Genomic DNA, 20,215 nt, shown 5'->3' with positions numbered 1-20,215 from the left:
ATCTAGCTATCTATCGCTATCTCTATCATCGCTCTCTCTCTCTCTCTCTATCTCCTCTCTCTCTATCCTCTCTCTCATCTCTTCTCTCTCTACTCTCTATCTCTCTCTCTTCTCTCTCTCTCTCTCTCTCTCTCTCTCTCTCTCTCTCTCTCTCTCTCTCTCAAAGTCAGGGCCCAGCTGTGTGTGAGAGACGGATAAAGCCTTGTTGCGTTTGAAGTCGGCGCATACAATAGTAGCGTTTATAAAATCTGATTATCATACGGCCGGTGACATTTCTGATAAAGACGAGCTCGGCTCACCCTCGTTCCCTTTGATGTCCGGGGGCCTTATTCGCCTTGATTCCACTTAATTCCAAATCTCATTACCCTGCCCCATTGACCATCTGATTAGCATGAGCCCGGCTCATTTTGACACTTCTTTTGATGTATGGAAAGTGCAACAGCGGTTTACACTAGCGAGCCCATTCCACAGTTTCCAGTGTCATCTCTGGGTTTGGCTCGTCCCTCGCGTTTGAAGCCGGCGGTGGGGACAAAAGGAGAATTATTTCAAAATCAGATCATCCAGCGGGCCACATGATTTCTATCCCGAGCTGTTTTAAAGAAGCGCTTTGATGTCGGCTGGCCCGGCAATGAGCACAATGGGAAAGTTTGTGCTGCTCTGCTGTCACTTTGACACTGTGTTTTTAAAACTGTTTTTTTTGGGCATCCTGCTGAGGCATTCTGGGAGTCTGCGGGATGGCACTGGGCTCACCAAGTGCATTGTGGGACTGTGGGAGTCTGGCATTTGGTTGGTTTGTCCTGTGACTTTTTATTTTAAGAGTGTTGCTGATATGTTTCTGTTGTGATGGATCTATGATAGTTTAAAAGCTTCAACTACAGTTCTTCAATCATAAAGTCAGGCTTATCTGTACCTAATGAATTCCAGGAGAACGGCAGTAATCAAAAAGAACTGCTGGACATGTCAGTTTAAGGAAGGGGATGAAAGCTCCAGGAAGCGGAGAACAGGCCAAATAAAAGTCACTTCTCAACCAAGCATGAGATGAAAAACAAGAGAAAAGGGAAGCAGGGAAAATAAGTCCAGCTCACTCCTTTCTAATAGTGCTGAGCTATTTTATAGTTTCCTATATGGGACGCGTCCACAGGAGTGAGTCGGCTTCTTTGTAAGTGTCAGCTCTCGGAGATTCTGAGTCAGATAGCTTCAAATAGCAACGTGCTGATAACATTTCAGTCTGATGATTATCTTTGTACATTTTTAAAAATGAGCAACCCTGACAGCTGCTGGATTGAAATAAAAAGTAATATTTAGTAACATTACTAATAGAAATAATGATAAATGTCTATAAAAAGGTTTGTTTACATCACACGTTAAATGCAACCATATTTATGTTTGAAATGCCTCTCTCTGTTTCTGCCGGGAAAAATATAATAAAAAGTGTCTCACTTATTTCAAGGTGTTTTATTGAGTCCAGCGAGTGGCAACGTAGGATACTTGCAGTCATTAAAACCAAAAATATACGATTCAAATGTTTTTACTTTTCCCAGTACCGCCCGTCACCGCAGGAATTTACTCAATTGAACAATTAGAATGCCAGAAATCCTGGAAACTTGGCGTTTAACATCAGCACACTGATACACTCGTGTGACCGCAGATAATGGGATCTCAGCGGGGTTTACTGTGGGATAAGGGTCTGAAGACAGATTCTCCGTCTGTGTGTGTGTGTGTGTGTGTGTCTGTGTGTGTGTGTGTGTGTGTGTGTGTGTGTGTGTGTGTGTGTGTGTGTGTTAACCACTGTCTCGCACAAACTTGTAGTCAGACGACATTCCAGACGAACTCCACCAATGGCACACAAACACTCCAGCCTCACACACACAGCCTCACTACGGAGTGCTTGATGGTTGGCGAGGGGGAGGCTGAGCATTGCATTTTGGGAATAGCCCTAAGCATGAGCTCGCCTTCTTTCGTACCCTCCTGCTGCCTCCTCCACCATTCCTCTTTCGACATGTTGGTGATGTCACCCTGATCTGACACTACTCACATCCCCCGTCCCTTCCTCCCTCCCTATTTTCTCATCCTTCCTCCCCTTCTCACTGTCACCCATTTTACTGTAAGCCATGTGACTGACAGCTGCAGCTGCAAGTGCTTCAGCGGGCCTTCGCTTCAGCTGTTTGGCTTTGTAAAGATCTGACCCTCCCTCCAGCCTCCCGCCTGCAGGCCTTCCCCTAGCAACAGGCCTCAAGTCAGGCCAAAAAAAGACACCCCGATCATTTAGAGGATTGACTCTGCACGCTTTGTGTAAGTTAAGGTGAACTTGCTCCAACCAGAAGAGGAGTTTGGGCTACAGATCAAGACTGATAAGAAACCACATCAACAAAAGCTCAACACTTTTGGGAACAGATGTCAGCGTTGCTTAATCAAACCTCAAATTCCCCTTTAATAAGTGTACACAGCTTACAGAAATGGTCTGACCACATAAGTGCATCATAATCAATTCTGAGAAGCGGTCAGATGACACATAAGGAGTGCAAAGGTGTAACTCACCACTGAAAATGATATGACTATGAGCAACATTACAGGAACCAGCAGCTGCACACTTTACCACCAGGCAGTGGGCCGGCATGCTAGCAAGGTGTGAAGAGATGCACAAAGTGAAGCTATCGGTTAGCACTGCGCTAGCTTAGGGGAGTTTAACTTTCTTGTTTCAGGTTGAGTTAGATGTTAGAATGTTTCCTAGTCACACAAATGGAAAAAGCTATGGCACGCTGGAAACAACCGTCAACACAACAGATCATACAAATGTGTGTGTGGGTGTAAGTGTGTAATCAGAAACCATGAAGCATCGCCATTTATCTTGTCATAAGAATTGTTATAAGCTTTCCTATCAGCTTAAGCCTTTTGAATTTTTATCTTAGGCCTATTTTGGTGTCACCTTCGTAAGCTGTTCATTGGACTGTGTTTGTTTTGTGGGCCTCCAATTCCTTTAGACATTGTTGAGCATCATAACAACACAGCAAACTGTTGCTACTGAGATAACATTAATGACTTAAATGAAAGTGTTGAAAGAATAATGAGGTCTGCCTTGCGCAAGTATGGTGTTAACCATTTAGGGCGGGTCAGGAGGCGGAGAAGGTTTTCCACCAACTGGAGGATTAGTGGTCGTGTACCTGGCTCTTCCAGTCCGCATTTTGAAGATATTGAACCCCTACTTGCTCTGTAAGGCCGATGTATGAACGTGTGTGTGAATGGGTTAGGGTTAGCATGTCATTTAAAAGTGTTTTGAGTGGTCGGATGCTATATGAATACAATCCCATTCAAGTAGCAGTAGCTCAGTTATTATAATTTCATTATCTCAAATGTATCATCCAACTAAAAAAGTGTGATGAACTAGTATCACCATAATCATAAAATGGAACATGATACCTTTTTGAGCATTTCCCTCAGAGGTAGCATTTACTGTCAACCAGAGTGCAACTTGAATAAAGTCCTCACACTACCGCATGACTTTCCCTCAACGGCGTAAGAACTAAACTGTTGATAAACTACCAACTTGACGTTGGTGACATCCACAAGCGCTCACACGCCCCACCTAAATAAGGCAGTAAATCTGGAGTGAGATGCCAGTGCAGGCAGTCCCCACAGGCACAGTTTCACAACCGGGAGCAAGCGAGTTGGAAGTATATACGAGCTGACACTCGGAGCAGCCAGCACTGCTCACTGTAGACACAAGCACATGGCAAGCTAACAAGAGCAGTCAGTTACTTGACCACATACTAATCGCTGAAGACAGAGCTAAATATTTACGCAAACGGAGCCCAAGAGGAGAGATTTCCAATGTAGATCAGTGTAGTACAGTCACATTCATAGCCAACTTCTGCAAAGGCATATGCATCGTCCATACACGTAAAGAGACTATTTCAGGAGCATTTCAAGGAGGCCAATGACCTTAGAATACAGAAACAGAGAGCCAGATCATTCTGGTACTGTTAGCACCAGAAGCAGTAAAGGAAGTACTTACAGGTAGAGAGATACAATCTTGGAAGCAGCCTGTCCTAAATCTGGTATAGACGTGAGCTCATTGTGGTCCAGCCGCCTGAAAGGGACAAAGCAGTGGGTTAGAGAACAACAAATACAAATAAAGACATACACAAGAATGATATGTTGTTATGAGGTGAGAGGACTTCACAGGCATTTTCAAGTAGTCAAAAGTTCAAAAAGTTAAATAATGAAGAGTGCAGAAAAGAATTAAGTAGTCATTTTTTTTTACATCTCAAAATCCAGACACTAGCATAGAGCCTGGGTTAAAGCTAAGCTACACCTATGTTAGTGACGTTTTCATTTCTATAGAAAATGTGCATTATAGCTGAGATTACACAGTGTCCTTGGTGCTATTCCACACTTTTCATGAAGATGGATTCAATCAAAAACTTTAATATCGATTTTAGAATTAAATATCTAACACACGACTTGTCACTTCTGACGCAGAGCAAGTCATCCTTTTAAAAGACCAAAATAACACGGGAGTAAAACAGATGTCCAGGAGCGTATGACCTGCCAGAGATGTCACCAGTGTGTGTATCACCAGTTAGCCTGTGCGTGTGTGTGTATGTGTCTTGTGTACTGGCGCTGAGTGACACAAAGCCAAGCCCTCTCCTCACCGTATAAAATATTTACAAGGCCAGCGTTGGCCACAGTATCGGGTGGTGGAGCGGAGGCTTAATATAGAAAACCACCACTTTATTCTCAATTGGACTTAGTTCAAGGAAATACATACGAGGACGTTACTAGGAAGTAGAGTGCAAACCGTTTGTCAGAATTAAGTCATTGATAAAAACGCTAAAAGAAATTGCCACATTCAGAGCAAACCCTCACAACAGAAACAAAAAGACAGGGCCATGTCATGGCCATGTCTTCTGTCTGTGACTACTTACAGCTCTCTCAGGTTGGGAAGGTTGTCAAAAGCTTCAACATCAATGGAGGTCAGCTTGTTGTGGCCAAGATTTCTGGAAAAAGAGAAGACAAGAGGAAATGTAAATACAAATGTGGTTCAAGTCCTTCAGCGCAGACAAGGATGACATTTAAAAACACGCACAATATCTGTCATAACTGTTTTTGTATTTGTCATTGCCATTTTTCACTTGTTTGAATAGAGATCCTGATCGATGACACCAATTATGTCTCCCATTTGACAAACAGCCTCATACGTCCGTATTAAGTATGTCTGAAAACACTGCAGTACATCCAGTGGGCTGGCCTTCTAGGAGGGCCGGATCAATACTGTCGATACAGATTGTCTCTCTCTCCTGGCTCACTTTCCAAACATCACCCGCAGGCCATTCATCTGCATTAGTCAATTTGCACTTTAGGCAAACAGTGTATTTAATCGCTGGCACTTGACTTGTACGGAGGCTTATCACCGAGCGACTTGTCCGGTGATATAGCGTTACCACCGTCAGAGTGGGGAGGAGGGGGTGAACCAACCGAACACTGCATTTTGGATTGAGCTTCCCACGGCACATGAATCAAATGTACTTCACGCACAAACAAGTGCTATCTGTGTCACACACCTCCTGCCCGGCTGGCATGCGGCTGGTCAGTTGGCAGAGAGACGGCTGCAGTGAGAGTGCTGCCTGTGCATTGGGGTTAGGCCAGATGAGACAAAGGGAGCCCACAGCTCCGAGCCGCTCGCCTCCCCGCCCCTCCATCCCTCTGTCCAGACGTGAGAGACGGCCCAGGAATGCTTCACAGGCCTGCTGAGAGTTGGCTGCTTGTTCCCAGACACTGGGGACACTTTTACCTGATGCAACACATTCCTCATCCTCTTGTCCCACTAAAAGACCGCAGAGGGTTTAGGGGCTGAACCCTGTTACTTCATGTCATTAATTCTTCATTTAAGAGGAAGTCGGCATGGATATTATGGAAGTAAATGTGAGGAGGCTGGGTCAGAACCAAAGCAAAGGACTGTAAACGATGTAATACTGTTTATGCCCATCAATCTCAATCTCCACCCCACTTGACAGATTTCCCTTTCTTGTCTTCTGTGTTTGATTGCAGATAATGACAGCCTCGCTCCGCAAATCTTCCTCCCTGCCTGTGTGTGTGTGTGTGTGTGTGGTGTGTGGGGGGGGGGGGGTGAGGAGATAATAGCAGAGCATGTGTCTAGCCTGCAGGCATTGGCCTGACAGGGAGCTGAGCATGTGTGTTGCTGGATTTACCAGCTCCACGCAACCTATCTTTTACTGGATTTATATTAGCAAAAGCCGGGATAATACATGATACTTTTTTAGGTACCACCTCTAATAAGGTTCAAAGCAAGCAGACACTGTAGAGTTGAGTTAGATCCCTGCAGACCACTGATTGGTCAGAGAGAACTGTCATTTTTGCGACATGGGACATCCTGAAATATTTAAGTAACCAACCATACATACATATACATATGTGTGTGCTTTTCTTTGACGTTGCCATTTTTGTAGCTCCTCCGTTTACAAAAATGCTGTGTATAAAAATGCTGCAAGCTTACTTCTAGATATAGCTATAGATATAGCTATAGATATAGCTATAGATATATCTAGATATAGATATAGCTATAGATATAGTTATATATATATATATGCGACGCTAGGGATGATCTTGCGCGCGATCTTGTGACGATTCTCTGACGAATCAGCAGTCGAGAGTGTTGACGTCACTAGTTCAGCCCTGGCCCTGGCCTGATAGAACCACGATTTTATGGGGCCGGAAAAAAGAGGGAAAAAGTACCCGCTAGCCGGTGCTACGCTATATGGAAAGTAGTGCTGGGGGGAAACGATTATTTTGAAAACGATTAATCGGGCGATTATTTGATCGATTAGTCGACTAATCGAACGATTATTTTTCTGTTGTTCATTTCATAAAAACGTAATGTAAAAAAAACGTAATGTAAAAAAAAATGTTTTCACGATACTGTGTCTCAGGGGATCTTAATATTTAAGAACCTATTAATGTGTTATACCAGATTAACGGAAATAATCTCAGTTAATTGACGATACAAACCATGTTTACCAAAACAAAACACAAGTATCATAAGAAGCATCTAAATGACCCCTGAGCGAAAAATGCTAACGGACATTGGCACAGAACTCAAGATAAAAGTACCCTTATTACTTATCGTAGCTGCACTTACAAGATATCCGATTAAAGCTGAGACTCCACAGATTATGTAGGTATATAGTATCATCACTGAGTGATCCGGACTCGCGACAGGGGAAGCAAATACAGTCATCACAACACGTACCTTCACAGAGCTTCTAGGGAGATCGTCTTACCACCGTAGCTGTCAATCTGATCAAAAGACGTGTTCAATGACATTACAATGAGAAAAAACGCGGCTGAATCGGTTAATCCATAGGTTTTTAACGTCTATGTATAAAAAAATGATTGAATTTATAATCCATAATTCCATTTTATGTAAAAAATCGGAGAGCAAATGCTAGCTGCTAATGGTAGCCACCACAGCTAGCTGCTGCTTCTGCTAGGCTATGCAGCAGTCTCAGTGAGATATAAATATATAAATATCTTTGCGTTTTGGACTAACTTTAAAATATTCCCATGCTTTTGAAGACCTAGGGCGAGATGTTTTCGTTTGGGGGCTTCGTGCGCAATCCTGTGAGGAGGAGGTGGTAGCCGTTTCAGTCTCCATTGTGTTTGAAGTGCGATTGCGAACTGCTTGTTGCTTTGGGTGACCCACGTGTGTGTAGCGACGCGTCGACGCGGAAATATGTCGTCGACGATATTTTGACAGCACTAATGGAAAGGCCACCAAAAACTGGCCTGGCCACTTGAGGACGATTAAGGACGCTTAAACGGGGCTACCCGCTGCAGTGGAAATGCGCCATAAATCGTTGTACAGGAGGCAATTACCTCGTTATGGTGGAGCTAAGTGAAAAATGACAGCTTTCCAATGGGCCGCCTCTGCCTGGAGGTACATTAATTCACACACACGGCTCAGACAAGATGAACTTGGTATAGCGGTGTCGTCTGGAAGAGCAATCTGTAGCTTTTATCAACCTGCTTTTGGCACAAAACAGGTTGAGATATTTTACCCAGTGAACCTTGAGTTACAAGCGTATAAAAGATTTATCCAGGGACACCGACTCCAAAGGGGTTTTTTTATTTAGCATTTTAAGGTGGAGGAAATTGGCTATGCACATATTTATAGCTCCTCAATCTCAACACTTACAATAAAAAACAGGGCAAAACAGAACGACTAAGAAAGAAAGGCAAGTCACGTTTGAGAGCCAAACCTGCCGTACTGGTGCTAAAGGCCACGGCAACAAACAGAACGGGCCCTTTGTGTGAGTGTGCAAGCATGCATGTGCCTCTTTCTCAGTCACCGATGGTGTTTACACAACGGAGACTTTTCCCCTTCATCTCACTCTCAGCCAGATTTATTTTCTTGCCTATCAGATTAGATACATTTCACAGCTTTTTAACACCTACTGTATGAAGCGATGGTGATAACACCCATTTCCCTCTACCTTCCCCCCTCACTCCTGTGGAAGGAGGGGAGGACTCCAGTGCTAAGTGTGGTTAATGCTTTCCAGAAAGTGACCTTACAATCATGCAGTTTCTGGAAGAAGCCTTGAAACCATTAGAGTTTTGGACTTTGAGAGATGTAGACACCAACACTGTCAGGAACAAACACACAGAGAGAACAAACCGGCGACCTCCACAGGTTGACGTCATATTATTTAACCAGCCGGGGGAAAAAAGGATATATAGAGATGCGAACAGTCGCTGTGATTAATCACGGCAAACACTACAAAGCAGTTTCACTTAAAGCTTCAAACGCAGCATTCCATTGTACGGTACAACTAGTTTAGACAAATGGGCAGGACTGTTTGAGATTAGTCAGCAGGATCTAAATCAAAAGATCTCTCTGCCAGGTACTTAACCAAAGAAAGTGTGTGATAATTCAAGGCCGCATGTTGAGCCAAATGCTTACTTTCCCACTGAAGTCAAGCCGTTCTGACTGGTGCCAAGCCAGGTGGGCATTTTGTACATTCTTTTTAAATCATTTGTATTTACTCAAAAGGACAATAAAGCAAATAATGAAAATGTGCAGTAATGGCATTAATCACTTTGTGAAAAACATGAGAAACATCGTATAGTTGTACTGGCGGTACACTCCAAGACAACATTTCTGAAGTTAAAACTACTTGCAAAATATTCACAAATATAAAAAACAGGCCCCATTTAACATGGACCATCTGTTCTAAACAGCTCTAGCCAACACTTCAACTGTGTTTAACAAACTGCTTGCCATCAGTGAGCACAAAGGTCAGCATAACCTCTTTCTGTCGGCAGAGCTGGAAACGTGAAACGAGAGGGCCGGTCTGGGATAAAGAGGTGCAGTTACACTTCCACCTTCCAACTCAAAACACCCGCCACAACGCAAACACCTCCCCACACCGTACAAACAATAAACACAAACAGTGAGAGACTGTTAAATATCAAGAAGGAAAATAGCATTGCTGCAAAACAAGAACACCCCAAATAGGCAAAAATCAGAAACAACAAATAATCAACCGCTTGTTGCCCTGAAGCAGTGCCACTAGTTCCAATCAGTTAAATAATCAACTACTCTTAAGATGAACTCGTCCATCAAGAATAAAAAACAAGCATTTGCTTATTTCCGGTATGAGGTCTGTTTACAGGGCTCGACATTAATGACTGGCCGATGGCCCGGGGCCATCTAGTATTTAGCTCGGGCAATGAAGCCTCACCTGCTGGTTGCCCGATCGGGCAATCTATTATGTCAGTATCATGCAGCTCGTGGATCCAGTAATGAGTGACCCGACAGTAAAACTAAACATATCTATAACTAGTTACGGTAGTTTGAGAGGTAATTAAAATAGCTACGTGTGATATTCTAACCTGAAGTGTGTGTTTTGTCCGCTCACCGCTGCATGTGATCATGCAGAGCTGCGTGTCGACTCGTCAGCAGCAGCTGATCTCTCTCTCCCGTCAGATTAGACTTCACTCGCGTTTATGTCCATATCGATCAGATCCAGCTAGTTCTAGCTAATGATATGACTACCTGCTTATTAAAAGACATCTAAACAATAAGCGTCGCTGTGCAACCGGGTGAGGCCGCAAAGTATAGCGCAGCATTATGCATTTGTTTACATGCCCACCGGAACCCCGAGGCATTACCAACAGATCAACGCACAATCAACCCATACAGGACATCTCTTTCTCCACATTACGTGTTAGACATTAGAATTGACTATTCTTGTCTGTCACATACTCTTCTTGTCTGTCACATAAGTGGCGCAACTGAAGCGGTATTGCGCTAAAGGGAAATTATTTTGACCAGACATTTTGACCGAAGAGATTTCGATTTGCCGGCTAACGGGAACTCTGACGTCGCCATTTTGTGTGCTTCGCGGATGCGCTCGGCTCCTCTCGACTGCTGCTCGGTCAGCTTCCGGATGAGGAGGCATTCGTTCGACCAACTTACAGTAGATAACATTACAAACAGTTTTAACAGAGGCCATAACAGTGTAAATAATGTTTGTTTTGGCAGTTATAACTGAATGTAATGTGTTCTACTTTTTTACATCTGGGAAGGCATTTGCCTTCATCAGATGGAAAGTGTCTTGACCAACAACTTAAGTATTTCTTATAGCTATGCAGGGCATGCAAGCGAGCAAACACAAACAAGAACAAACAATCAAGTGAAATGAAGAATAAAATTGAAATTGTACAATATAATATTGTGGTGGTTCATCTTATAATTCAGTCTAGAGAATGCACCAGACAGCATCTAAGACCCCCCAAACCCTTCGTGCGTCATTTCGTCCACGCGCATTTTTCAGGGCAATCTCTATTGGGCTCAGGGCCATCTGTAAATTAGCTTAGATGGCCCAACATCCTTAATGTCATGCACTGCCTGTTTCCTTTTTCTCTGGTGAATATGCAGAACTCTGGGTTTTCTGAGTGTCTAACAATTGCTACTTGTGATTAGAGCTCAATGAGTAATCAAGAAAACATCTTTTAAATCAATTCAGACCAAAATGAGGATTAGTCGACTTTGATTTATGTAGCGGATCAGTGGTTTTTGTGTGACTTTAAGTGCTTTGTTTCCAAGAAACTTATGAACACATCCCTGGTAAATACAACCACATTGAAAGTGGTGCTTCTGCATGATTCTTTTTATAGGTTTTCACCAGCTAACAGCCCCATTTGTGACCCTAATAACTCTTTTTATCTTGCTTTTATAAGCCTCAACAAAAATAGTTGCTAGATCATCTGATAGTCAGCCAACTCTGGGAAAGATACGTAAGCAATCTAAAAAGTTAGCTTCAATCTTGGAAATAAGTCTTCAAAAGACGACTCATAAAACAAGGCTGCCTGACTAAGCGAAGAGTCTGAGGAAGAAAAAGAGGGCTCAGCGCCTGCAGTAGACCGTCATTGTTGGACCATGTCGCTGATCTGACATATAAAACTCATTAAAAGCCTTTAAAAAATAGCTCTGTTACGGCTGCTGTGGGAGTAGAGGAAATCTGGGAGTGCAGGAGTGATGTCATGGCATATTACACTACTCTTGTAAGTCAGCACTGTGTGTGTGGGAGAGGGGAGATGTGGGGAGGGAGAACGAGCGCAGGGACTTGCACACACACAGAGATACATCATCATTATCTCCCCCTTCACTATCATAGACAAATGCAGCGTGAACTTTGCTCGCTCAAAGTGTGAAGTGATGTCAGTGATGAGCCTTCTGTAGTCCAGCCGGGAGACAAAGGCCCTTTAATGTGGTCGATTTCAAAGCATCGTAAAAACTAGTCAAATAATAACCTCAGTGTCGGAAGGCCAGACACACAGACACACAGACACACACACAACACTCTTCCTGTCATTAAGGGCCAGTTTATAGCCGGGTAACTGCAGTGAGAGTGTACACAAAGCCAGCTCCAGGACTCCATTTTACACAGCAGTCAAACAGAGGAAGGAAACAGGCAGAACAATATCTTATCGACTTTGACAAGGATAAAAGCATGAGCCGACAAAAACAACATTTCAGTCATAATTGTGATGATAAATGCGAGGAGCTAAAATCTGAGTGAAGGGCATGATCTTTCAAGGATGAGGGGGATCTTAGGTGCAAGACCAGAGGAGTGTAGCGCTGATGGGATATTTCACCATTTGCATTACAGATTCCGAACGCCCACACACACACACACACACACACACACAACTCCACAAAGGAGTTTCACCAGCCTTTGAAATCAGTGAGGCTAGGGGGAGCGTGACTCTGTTGCTGAAGTTTTCCAAAGCAGGAAGGCGGGTTACATCTTGGGGCCATGTGCACGGACCATTCTTCACGCTGCTGCTTATGGGCTGACGCACAGGGATGGAGCGGGGCCCTCCAAACAAACAGGGAGAAGGTTGGGAAAAGGGTCTGCAGTAGCCCCCGAGGCACCGTGCCCGACGACGCCAGCTTGGACCCTCCTCATGAGAGGCCAATAACACTATTGTTGTCTCGAGTTTAACACTGGATTACAGTGGTTTGTTACAAACAGCGCCACATTACTCCATCATGAGTAAAAAGGCAATGGGCGTCCCCAATTCATCTGAAAGAACAACATAAATACGGCACGTCTCTTCAGTGTATTGTTTTAGTATTGTGCAGGCAGTTGACCCTACGCTCCCGACTTCAAAGCAAAGCAAAGAACGGTATGATTAGTCAACTTTTCCATGGAGCCATTGTCCAAAAATTACACTCAAGGATGAAAAAAAGGGTTTAAATAATGGACTTCAAATATATGTGAACATGTGGGTGTCTAGACAGTGGAGGTCTAATTTCTACAGAATCAGAAAGTACAGAGACTAATATGGAGGAGAGGTCGAAAATAACCCTGCTCGCTTCTCGGAGGACTGGGGAGAAGCTGCTTCACTTGCGCAGACCCTCTCCCTCTCCGTCCAAGTCACGCTTTTTTTTCCTCCCTAACATCTTCTCCAGATTTCCAAACTCTTACCAGATGTACAAAATTCACAGATGATTCATCGATCAAGCCCACTTTGTAGACACCGACTTTGGGGGAGAGGGAAAGGTGGAAGGGGAAAAAAAAACTTGGCGCCCCAAAGTGTCTTCACAAAAGGGCCATCTATTCTGCTGACTAGATTCCTGGAGAATGACTTGAGGCAGCAGCTGTTTGATTGTCATTAAAGCCAGTGCGAGGCCATGAGCTCACTTCCATGTCTTCATGTAAAAGTCTGACTTTATCAGTTGTTATTGGAGTAAGGGCTCAACCTTAGCTGGTCCTACTTAATTTGTTCACAGCTAATGTTATGCATGAATCATCTCAGTCGGTTAAAAGAGGTATCCATTACAACAAAAAATAGATTGCCGTTTGTTTTAAATTTCCATTTCGACACTCATGGTACTTTTACTGTCCGGCTTAACACAGAACAGCCTGATAAGGAAGAGAAAACTTAAAGAGCAGCAGATTGAAATCTGTGCCAATGATAATATCATCTTAAACCCTTCCAAGTTCTCGAGTTTGACTTTAATCTATCCACAAGGGCTAAGGAAACAATGACAATAAACAAACTTAGTATAATCACTCCCATTACCACAAGATTACAAGGCCGCGTAGCGAGAAATGTGCTAGAAACCACAATGGGCTCGGCCCTGCAAAGTATTGCATCTCTCCCCCAACTGCTGAAATGTTCACCTGTTTAAGCAGAGAAGCATTTATGAAGTTCATGGACTTGACAAAATCGGTTAGGGTTAGGGGGGGTACTTGGCCAAGATAGAAACACTGTACCAATGGGGAGCACAATCCTGCGGTGGTAATTCACTTGAGCTGTGTCTGATAGTGACATACAAGCAGACAGTCCTGTAATGTTTCATTTCCTCTGGGTGTTCCCAGTGTGTTACAACATGTGTGACAGTGGTTGAGGTTTCTGACCACCGACAGGACTTTCACCCACCAGAGGAACCAGCCTGAAGGAACCAGCCGCAGCCGCAGACCGTGTCATTGACAAAATACTTCCATGCAGTGGGTGGAAAATATCCTCCTACCTCGCCCCATATTGCCCACAGGCCAGGTGATCTGTGGCCCCACCCTACGCCGACCAATCCGCAACCAGCAAGCGGAGCTCCCGGCCCCTGTCAGGAAACCGCCAACACAAACCCATTTCCTGAGGGGAGAAGCCAAAACCAACTGCTGGGGGTGGTGTTTACCAATAAGACTGCACTGTGAGGTTTAAGGCTACGACTTGGGGTCGAGTCGCGGAAGAACGTTGGGTGTACACCAAGCATTATGGCCAGCATGTTGGGAATCTTGGGAAACCACTTGGGAAATGCTTTGGTTACAAAGGGGACCATTCAAGATCAGACTATTGCTTTTCAACAGAGTTTCTGCAAGTTAATAATGCAAGGACTTCAACTTCAACAAAGGACAATTAAGACAAACTCCTTTCTTTAACAATAAATAACAAAAGGATTGTACAGTCCCAGGAGAGAAAGTAGAGGCGCTGGCAGAAAAACAAACAGACAAGTATCTGCTTTATCTCTATCCAGCCACAGCAATCTCAGCCAGCAGAATTAGTAATGCTCATGCTTTTATTAACTCGCAAAACCCCATTACGCCAGTGGCTCTGTGGGTAAAAATGCTTTTTATACACATTACTCTGGCTGCAAATAAGATAAGGCACCACTCCTGAGAGGGAATATGTGACTGTGTGAGAGCAAACTTGCTTTGAATGTTATTAGGCTATTCATCAATCAGAAACAATAGACAGACATCTGAGACGGGGTCGGGTTGACAAATGTTAGAAGCACTGCTGTAAAACAGCAACGGATATGTTTAAAAAAACATACATAAAAAGGCAAAGGCCTAAGGACAGAAATGATTTTCTTGCTATGTATCATTAGCTCATTATTATTGCAATAAGTCGTTACTGTGTTGCAGTAAATAATTGTTTTTACCAAACGTAGTCAATCACACTTTTTCCCAACTAACCCTTATCCATCTTATCTCAGTCTGTTTTTTCAGGATTTGCCTCTATATCACTATATTCACTTTTTAACATCCTCTGGACTTTAAGGATATCTACTAATGGATACATTTTGAAGATCTACCCCCTAGCTGCCTAACTCCCCTGGTACTTGGAGTGACTTAAATACAGTGCATTCGTCTTTTAAAGATGCAGATTTTTAAGAACATTACACAAACTTAAGGCAGGAAACAAACGCATAGAAGTGTCACTTTTATTTTTATTTATCCTTTATTTATCCAGGAATGTCCCATTGAGATACAAGATCTCTTCTTCCAGGGAGTCCTGACCAACACGGCACACAACAAGTTTCAACATAAAACAAGGGCATTAAACAATAATGCAATTAATGCCCCTACACTTGTAGGGGCATTAAAGGCTACTTCTTTCTAGCTGTAAAATGTGCGCTTAAAGCTATAAATACATTTGTCAGTGAGCAATATTATTCCACACCTGCACAAAACTCCCACATCCTGACATATGATGACTCTCCTTAAGAACTATTTCCCTCTGTAAGCTGCAGTACAAATGCAGGTCCTGAGGTACCACTGCTGTGTTCATTACTGTTATCCCAATGCAAGAGCCTGTATAAAGATAATTGCAGCAAATACATGACAGCGCAATCCTTCTCCACCCACACAAAAGGGTGGGAAATCTCCATTCATTTTAAGCTGGGTTTATCCTCTCTGCTTGAACTACTGCAAACAGAGAGGATGTGGAACATGCACACATGCTTGTCAAATTCATTTTTGGGGGGTTTGTTTTTTATTAATAAATGCAGTCATAGGTGTTTTAGCTACTTGTTGAAGTCAACCTAGGTGACATGTGTTTTCTGTCCCCAATACTGTCCTCCCTCCCACTACTGCTGCTGCTGCTCCCTCCCTGGGGTAAACATAACAGAGATAGTTGATTTCACACTGATTTAGCTTGGCTCAGATGCCTGAAGGTAGATCTGCACAAACACACTTTGTTTTAGAACAAGGCATTTGGCAAACGGACACTCAGTGAGCTCCATTGACACGATAAGCTATTATTATTGCACTCAGCACTTAGCACTTACTATATCAACTTTAACTTTCAACAGTACTAGTTCCCCTCTTGTATGAGAATAACTTACACTCACAAGCAGCACCTACCTACACACGTTGTTTTGCACAGGCAGCACTCAGAAACTGAAATAACTTTCAAAAAGACATGTTAGCCACTCAAGTGGACAGGACTCTACGAATGGTACCTTATAATGGGATCACACCGGGCCACAAGTGAAATTGTTCATACTTGTCTCTTTGTGTGTAGTAATCATCTGCTAATCTGGCTCGTTTACAGAGCCTGAAGGAACTGAGCTGGTTCCCTTTGAGTCACCTCCCAGCGTTACATGACTATCTCAAGCAGTGTGGAAATATTCAACCTAGGTGTTTTAAAAAGATAATTCAAAGCCATAAAGCCATTCCCTTTGAAAACAACAAGATTGCGGGTCCTTAAATCTTGACCGATAAGGTTTGGATGAGATAACAGAAGTAGACTCGCGTTTTTGAGGTTTCATGCAGCTGTTTCACACGGGACATTTGTCCAATAGTAGTTGTCCTTTGTCCAGGAGAACAGGAGGAGCAGTGTGTGTCTACGTACTTGCATGATAAACAGCGTCTACACTTGAACTTGGCTAAGTGGTGCTTCAGGGCAATGAGGCTACCCGGGCACAAGTGCCGTTATTCATGTTTTTAAAGGACTTTTTTAAAGTTGCATTCCTTACTTCCCAGGGGAAGATAAACTGCCTAACACAGGAACCTGGGAGCCAGAGAAGTCTTTGGGTCTCTGGTCTTTAACCCCACGTTCCCAGAAGAAACACACACAAACAGATGCTGATGATTCTGCAACAAGATGCCCGATTGTCACAGAGGATTCACAAATGTCAATGTACAGAGGTGAGACAAATTGTTGATTAGGAGGACAGAGAGCTGTGTATTTCTGAAAATCAATTGTCGCAAAGAAGAGGCTTAGCCGTTATGACATGTGTTGCTGATTTTGTTTACTCAGCCTGAGGGGACTGTTTGTTCATTCGAACATTGGAAATGCAAATACACGTTTGGATAGATACAAAAAGCGCACATCTTGTAATGTCTCCTAACTGCAATATTTCTGCAATATAATCCCATTTTTATTCAAAGACACTATTATACTACGAATTTGAAACTGATTTTTTAAAGAATAGTTTAAAAATAACGTTCAAACCAACAGGATAAGTTCAAGACACAATACACAGATGTGCCACAAAATGTCAATGTGCCCTTGAGCAAGGCATTTAACCTACAAAATAAATAATGTCCACAAACACAGTGGTCTATTTTGTGTATGTTTGTTCCACTTTCTGCAGCTATCATTACACCTGTTACAATACATGAGAATACTTAATTAATTAAACTAAATTAAATTAAAGAAAACGGATACTGAAAGGTACATTTGGCCTACAGTCAAACACATAAAGAAACCAGTTTGCCTGTTGTCTTGTTATGAAAGAATAGGTGCTAACTTAATTCATGCATTGCATAAACAATTTGTTATCAAGTTACAACGTGATGGGTCAGAGCTGTGTGTGCAAACATGGCTTGTGGTTTGTTGTTCCATTAGTTTCCAGAGAGGGGTGCAGGGACCTCCGAGGGGCTATAATGGGGTAAAAGGAGGTCCCACCAGGAACATTTGAAAAACTTAAATGTTACACCTAAAAACTTACTCAAAGTTACTGTTATGAAGAAGGAATACACATGACAACTGGCTCTTCTCACCCTGCAACACTTGATAGTCAATTATGCAAATCCTAACCACATCTTCTCATACAGGATTCCTTCAGAGGAAACCGTATCGAAACCTGTCTCGTACGTATACCTTTGTGGTTACGTTTTCTATGTTATTACGCACTTTTTGTTTCGTTATAAACATTGTTACCCACTTATGGGCCAGTCAATAAATAGGCTAGGTCAAAGTAAGCGCTTTACTTACAAGGAAACAGTCCGGACAGGAAGGTCCAGAGGCGTAGCTGTCAGCTCCAGGTTACTACAGTCCACTGCATCTCCGTCGCAGGTACAGTTCTGGGCACACGGCAAGTCTGAACTCAATCCATAACTGATAAACAGTTCGACCGACAAAATTAAATAAAAAACACATCGAGAAACATATCCAAATCGTCCCAGGGACGCCGCCATTTTGTATCCAGTTTTAATAGCGCGGCCGTTGAGATCTCTCCTCGCACCCACAAACTTCAATATTAATGTCTCTTCGGAAAAACTGGGAGACTTTTAGAGCACATTAATTGTCTTCTTGTGCTACGTGGGCTAGGAGAAACAACTGCAGTGCGGTAGTACGTTTTCCATCCCAGTAATAAGTCATTTAGGACACAAGTTCCCAGTCCAACTTTCTCCTCTGGTGTCCGACGCGGGCTAAAAAAATCAAAGGTGATTCACAGAACTAGCAAAAGTAGAAGTCGTCCTTAAGTCACATTAAGTTAAAAAACAGTGTTCATGAAAGTCGTTTAACTACTGCTTTTGGTGACATGTTGTTAAAACATGCAACAGCAAAGTGTTAAAGGACACAGTAACTGTTGATCAATAGAGCAGCAGCGAGTTTGAAATTTAGCAAACCGGTTACACGTTGACTTCTCACGGCGTTACAACACGTCCACTACAAAGTTGTAAATGTAAATGTAGTGCCGAAAACTCCAGCGTTGGTCTCTCAAGCCGAGCGCTGCAGATCGTCCATATCTACCCAGCACTTCGCCGCTGTTAGCTGAATAAATCCAACTTTGAAACACACACAGTCCGATCCAGAAGAACTCAGCCGACAGCTTATCAGGTGCAGTCTGCGGTCACAAAATCTCCACGATCCGATTAATAGCAATATAGAGTGCCCCCTCCTTACGAACGTGTAGCACCACCATGAGTTTTTTCCTTTCTTGAGTTACTTTTCCTTTTTTTCCCTGGGAGATCGTTCCGTAGTCCCACGTTGGATGCACAACAGCGATTCCAGGGTCCTCCCCTGGCTCGCAGTGATTGGCTGTTGTGGTTTGCTGGGCGGGTCAAGCCCTCACCTCATTGGTCGATATGGGTTCTTCGAGTAGGAGAGCCTTTGAACGGCTTTCAGTCAGCGGTGGTTGGCCCCGCCCATGTTTCCCACCCCGGGGTGTGAAACCGCACCGCCACCTCCTCTCACTCTCACTGCTTCTTAAAGAGACAATCACCGGGATCAGGCTCTGTAATCGCATTATAACAAGCCATAATAACATAATTGGTTTGAATGCCATAATAATTCCATTTAAAGTGTAAGACTTAAATCAAGATTTTCATGTAAAAGAAAAAAGAGAGAGGAAGTAATAAACAGCTTTTCCTCCACGCTTCACACAGGGCATTTGAAGAAGAATGCCAACAATTAGTTGGCCTAATTATACCCACACTTTTATTAACATTGCATTTACGAATAATGTTTTAATAGGTGTGCCTTTGCAAAATGATTGTAAACATACTTAATAGCTCTGTCAACAATCCACTGTTGAGTGTAGCAACTGTAACAACTGATGCATTTGATGTGCCCAACAACTGCTCATTCTGAAGGAATAGTTCACTTTTCATTCACAGAATTGATATGGTCAGAAGCGCTAGGTTCATCTCAAAAAGGTTGCAACTACTTTGCATCCTCCTTGATGTAAGCCTAAACGAATAACAACTCCAAATGTTTGATCAAACAAGATAAAATTACAGTTGAATATTATACTTATACTATATAAATAAGGAAAAGGCAAACATTTGTTTAAGTAAGTTGAGTGTAACCAATTGAAGACATATCTTTATGTGTGGAAAACAGTGTTTTTACTTGTATGTGACAACAATTACTCATTTGCAAGTACATTTTGTTCCATGCAAAGCATATTTAACCTACCAAGTGCATATGTATTACAATAAAATATATACTTAAAGTCCCAAAAGTAAAATTAATATTTCAGAAATAAATAAAACTTATATTTATACCTGACTATAACTGTTTTGTATTGATAAGTATCTTAAATTGGCAAATATGAATACATAATAATGTAATAGTTTCTTAAATAGTGTCTTGATAATCTTAATCTGCAACATAACTCCAGCTGTCAAATGAATGTAGTGGAATAACAAGTACAATATAACTAGCATAT

At 42.7% G+C, this 20,215-nt stretch overlaps 1 protein-coding gene across 1 annotated transcript; it reads right to left on the bottom strand.

The window, feature by feature from the left end:
• Positions 1 to 4,925: 4,925 nt before the first annotated feature.
• lrig1 (leucine-rich repeats and immunoglobulin-like domains 1) lies at positions 4,926 to 19,045 on the bottom strand (the record flags this gene model as incomplete). The annotated part of the gene is given in 2 exon segments (XM_034212154.1): positions 4,926 to 4,997; positions 18,034 to 19,045. Coding segments are annotated over 2 exon segments (275 nt in total), but the record flags the coding sequence as incomplete, so codon positions are not given.
• Positions 19,046 to 20,215: the final 1,170 nt, after the last annotated feature.

The sequence above is a fragment of the Gymnodraco acuticeps genome, unplaced genomic scaffold (genome assembly GCF_902827175.1).
Source record: "Gymnodraco acuticeps unplaced genomic scaffold, fGymAcu1.1, whole genome shotgun sequence".
Classification (NCBI taxonomy): Eukaryota; Metazoa; Chordata; class Actinopteri; order Perciformes; family Bathydraconidae; genus Gymnodraco; species Gymnodraco acuticeps.
This window is presented reverse-complemented; position numbering and strand designations above follow the sequence as displayed.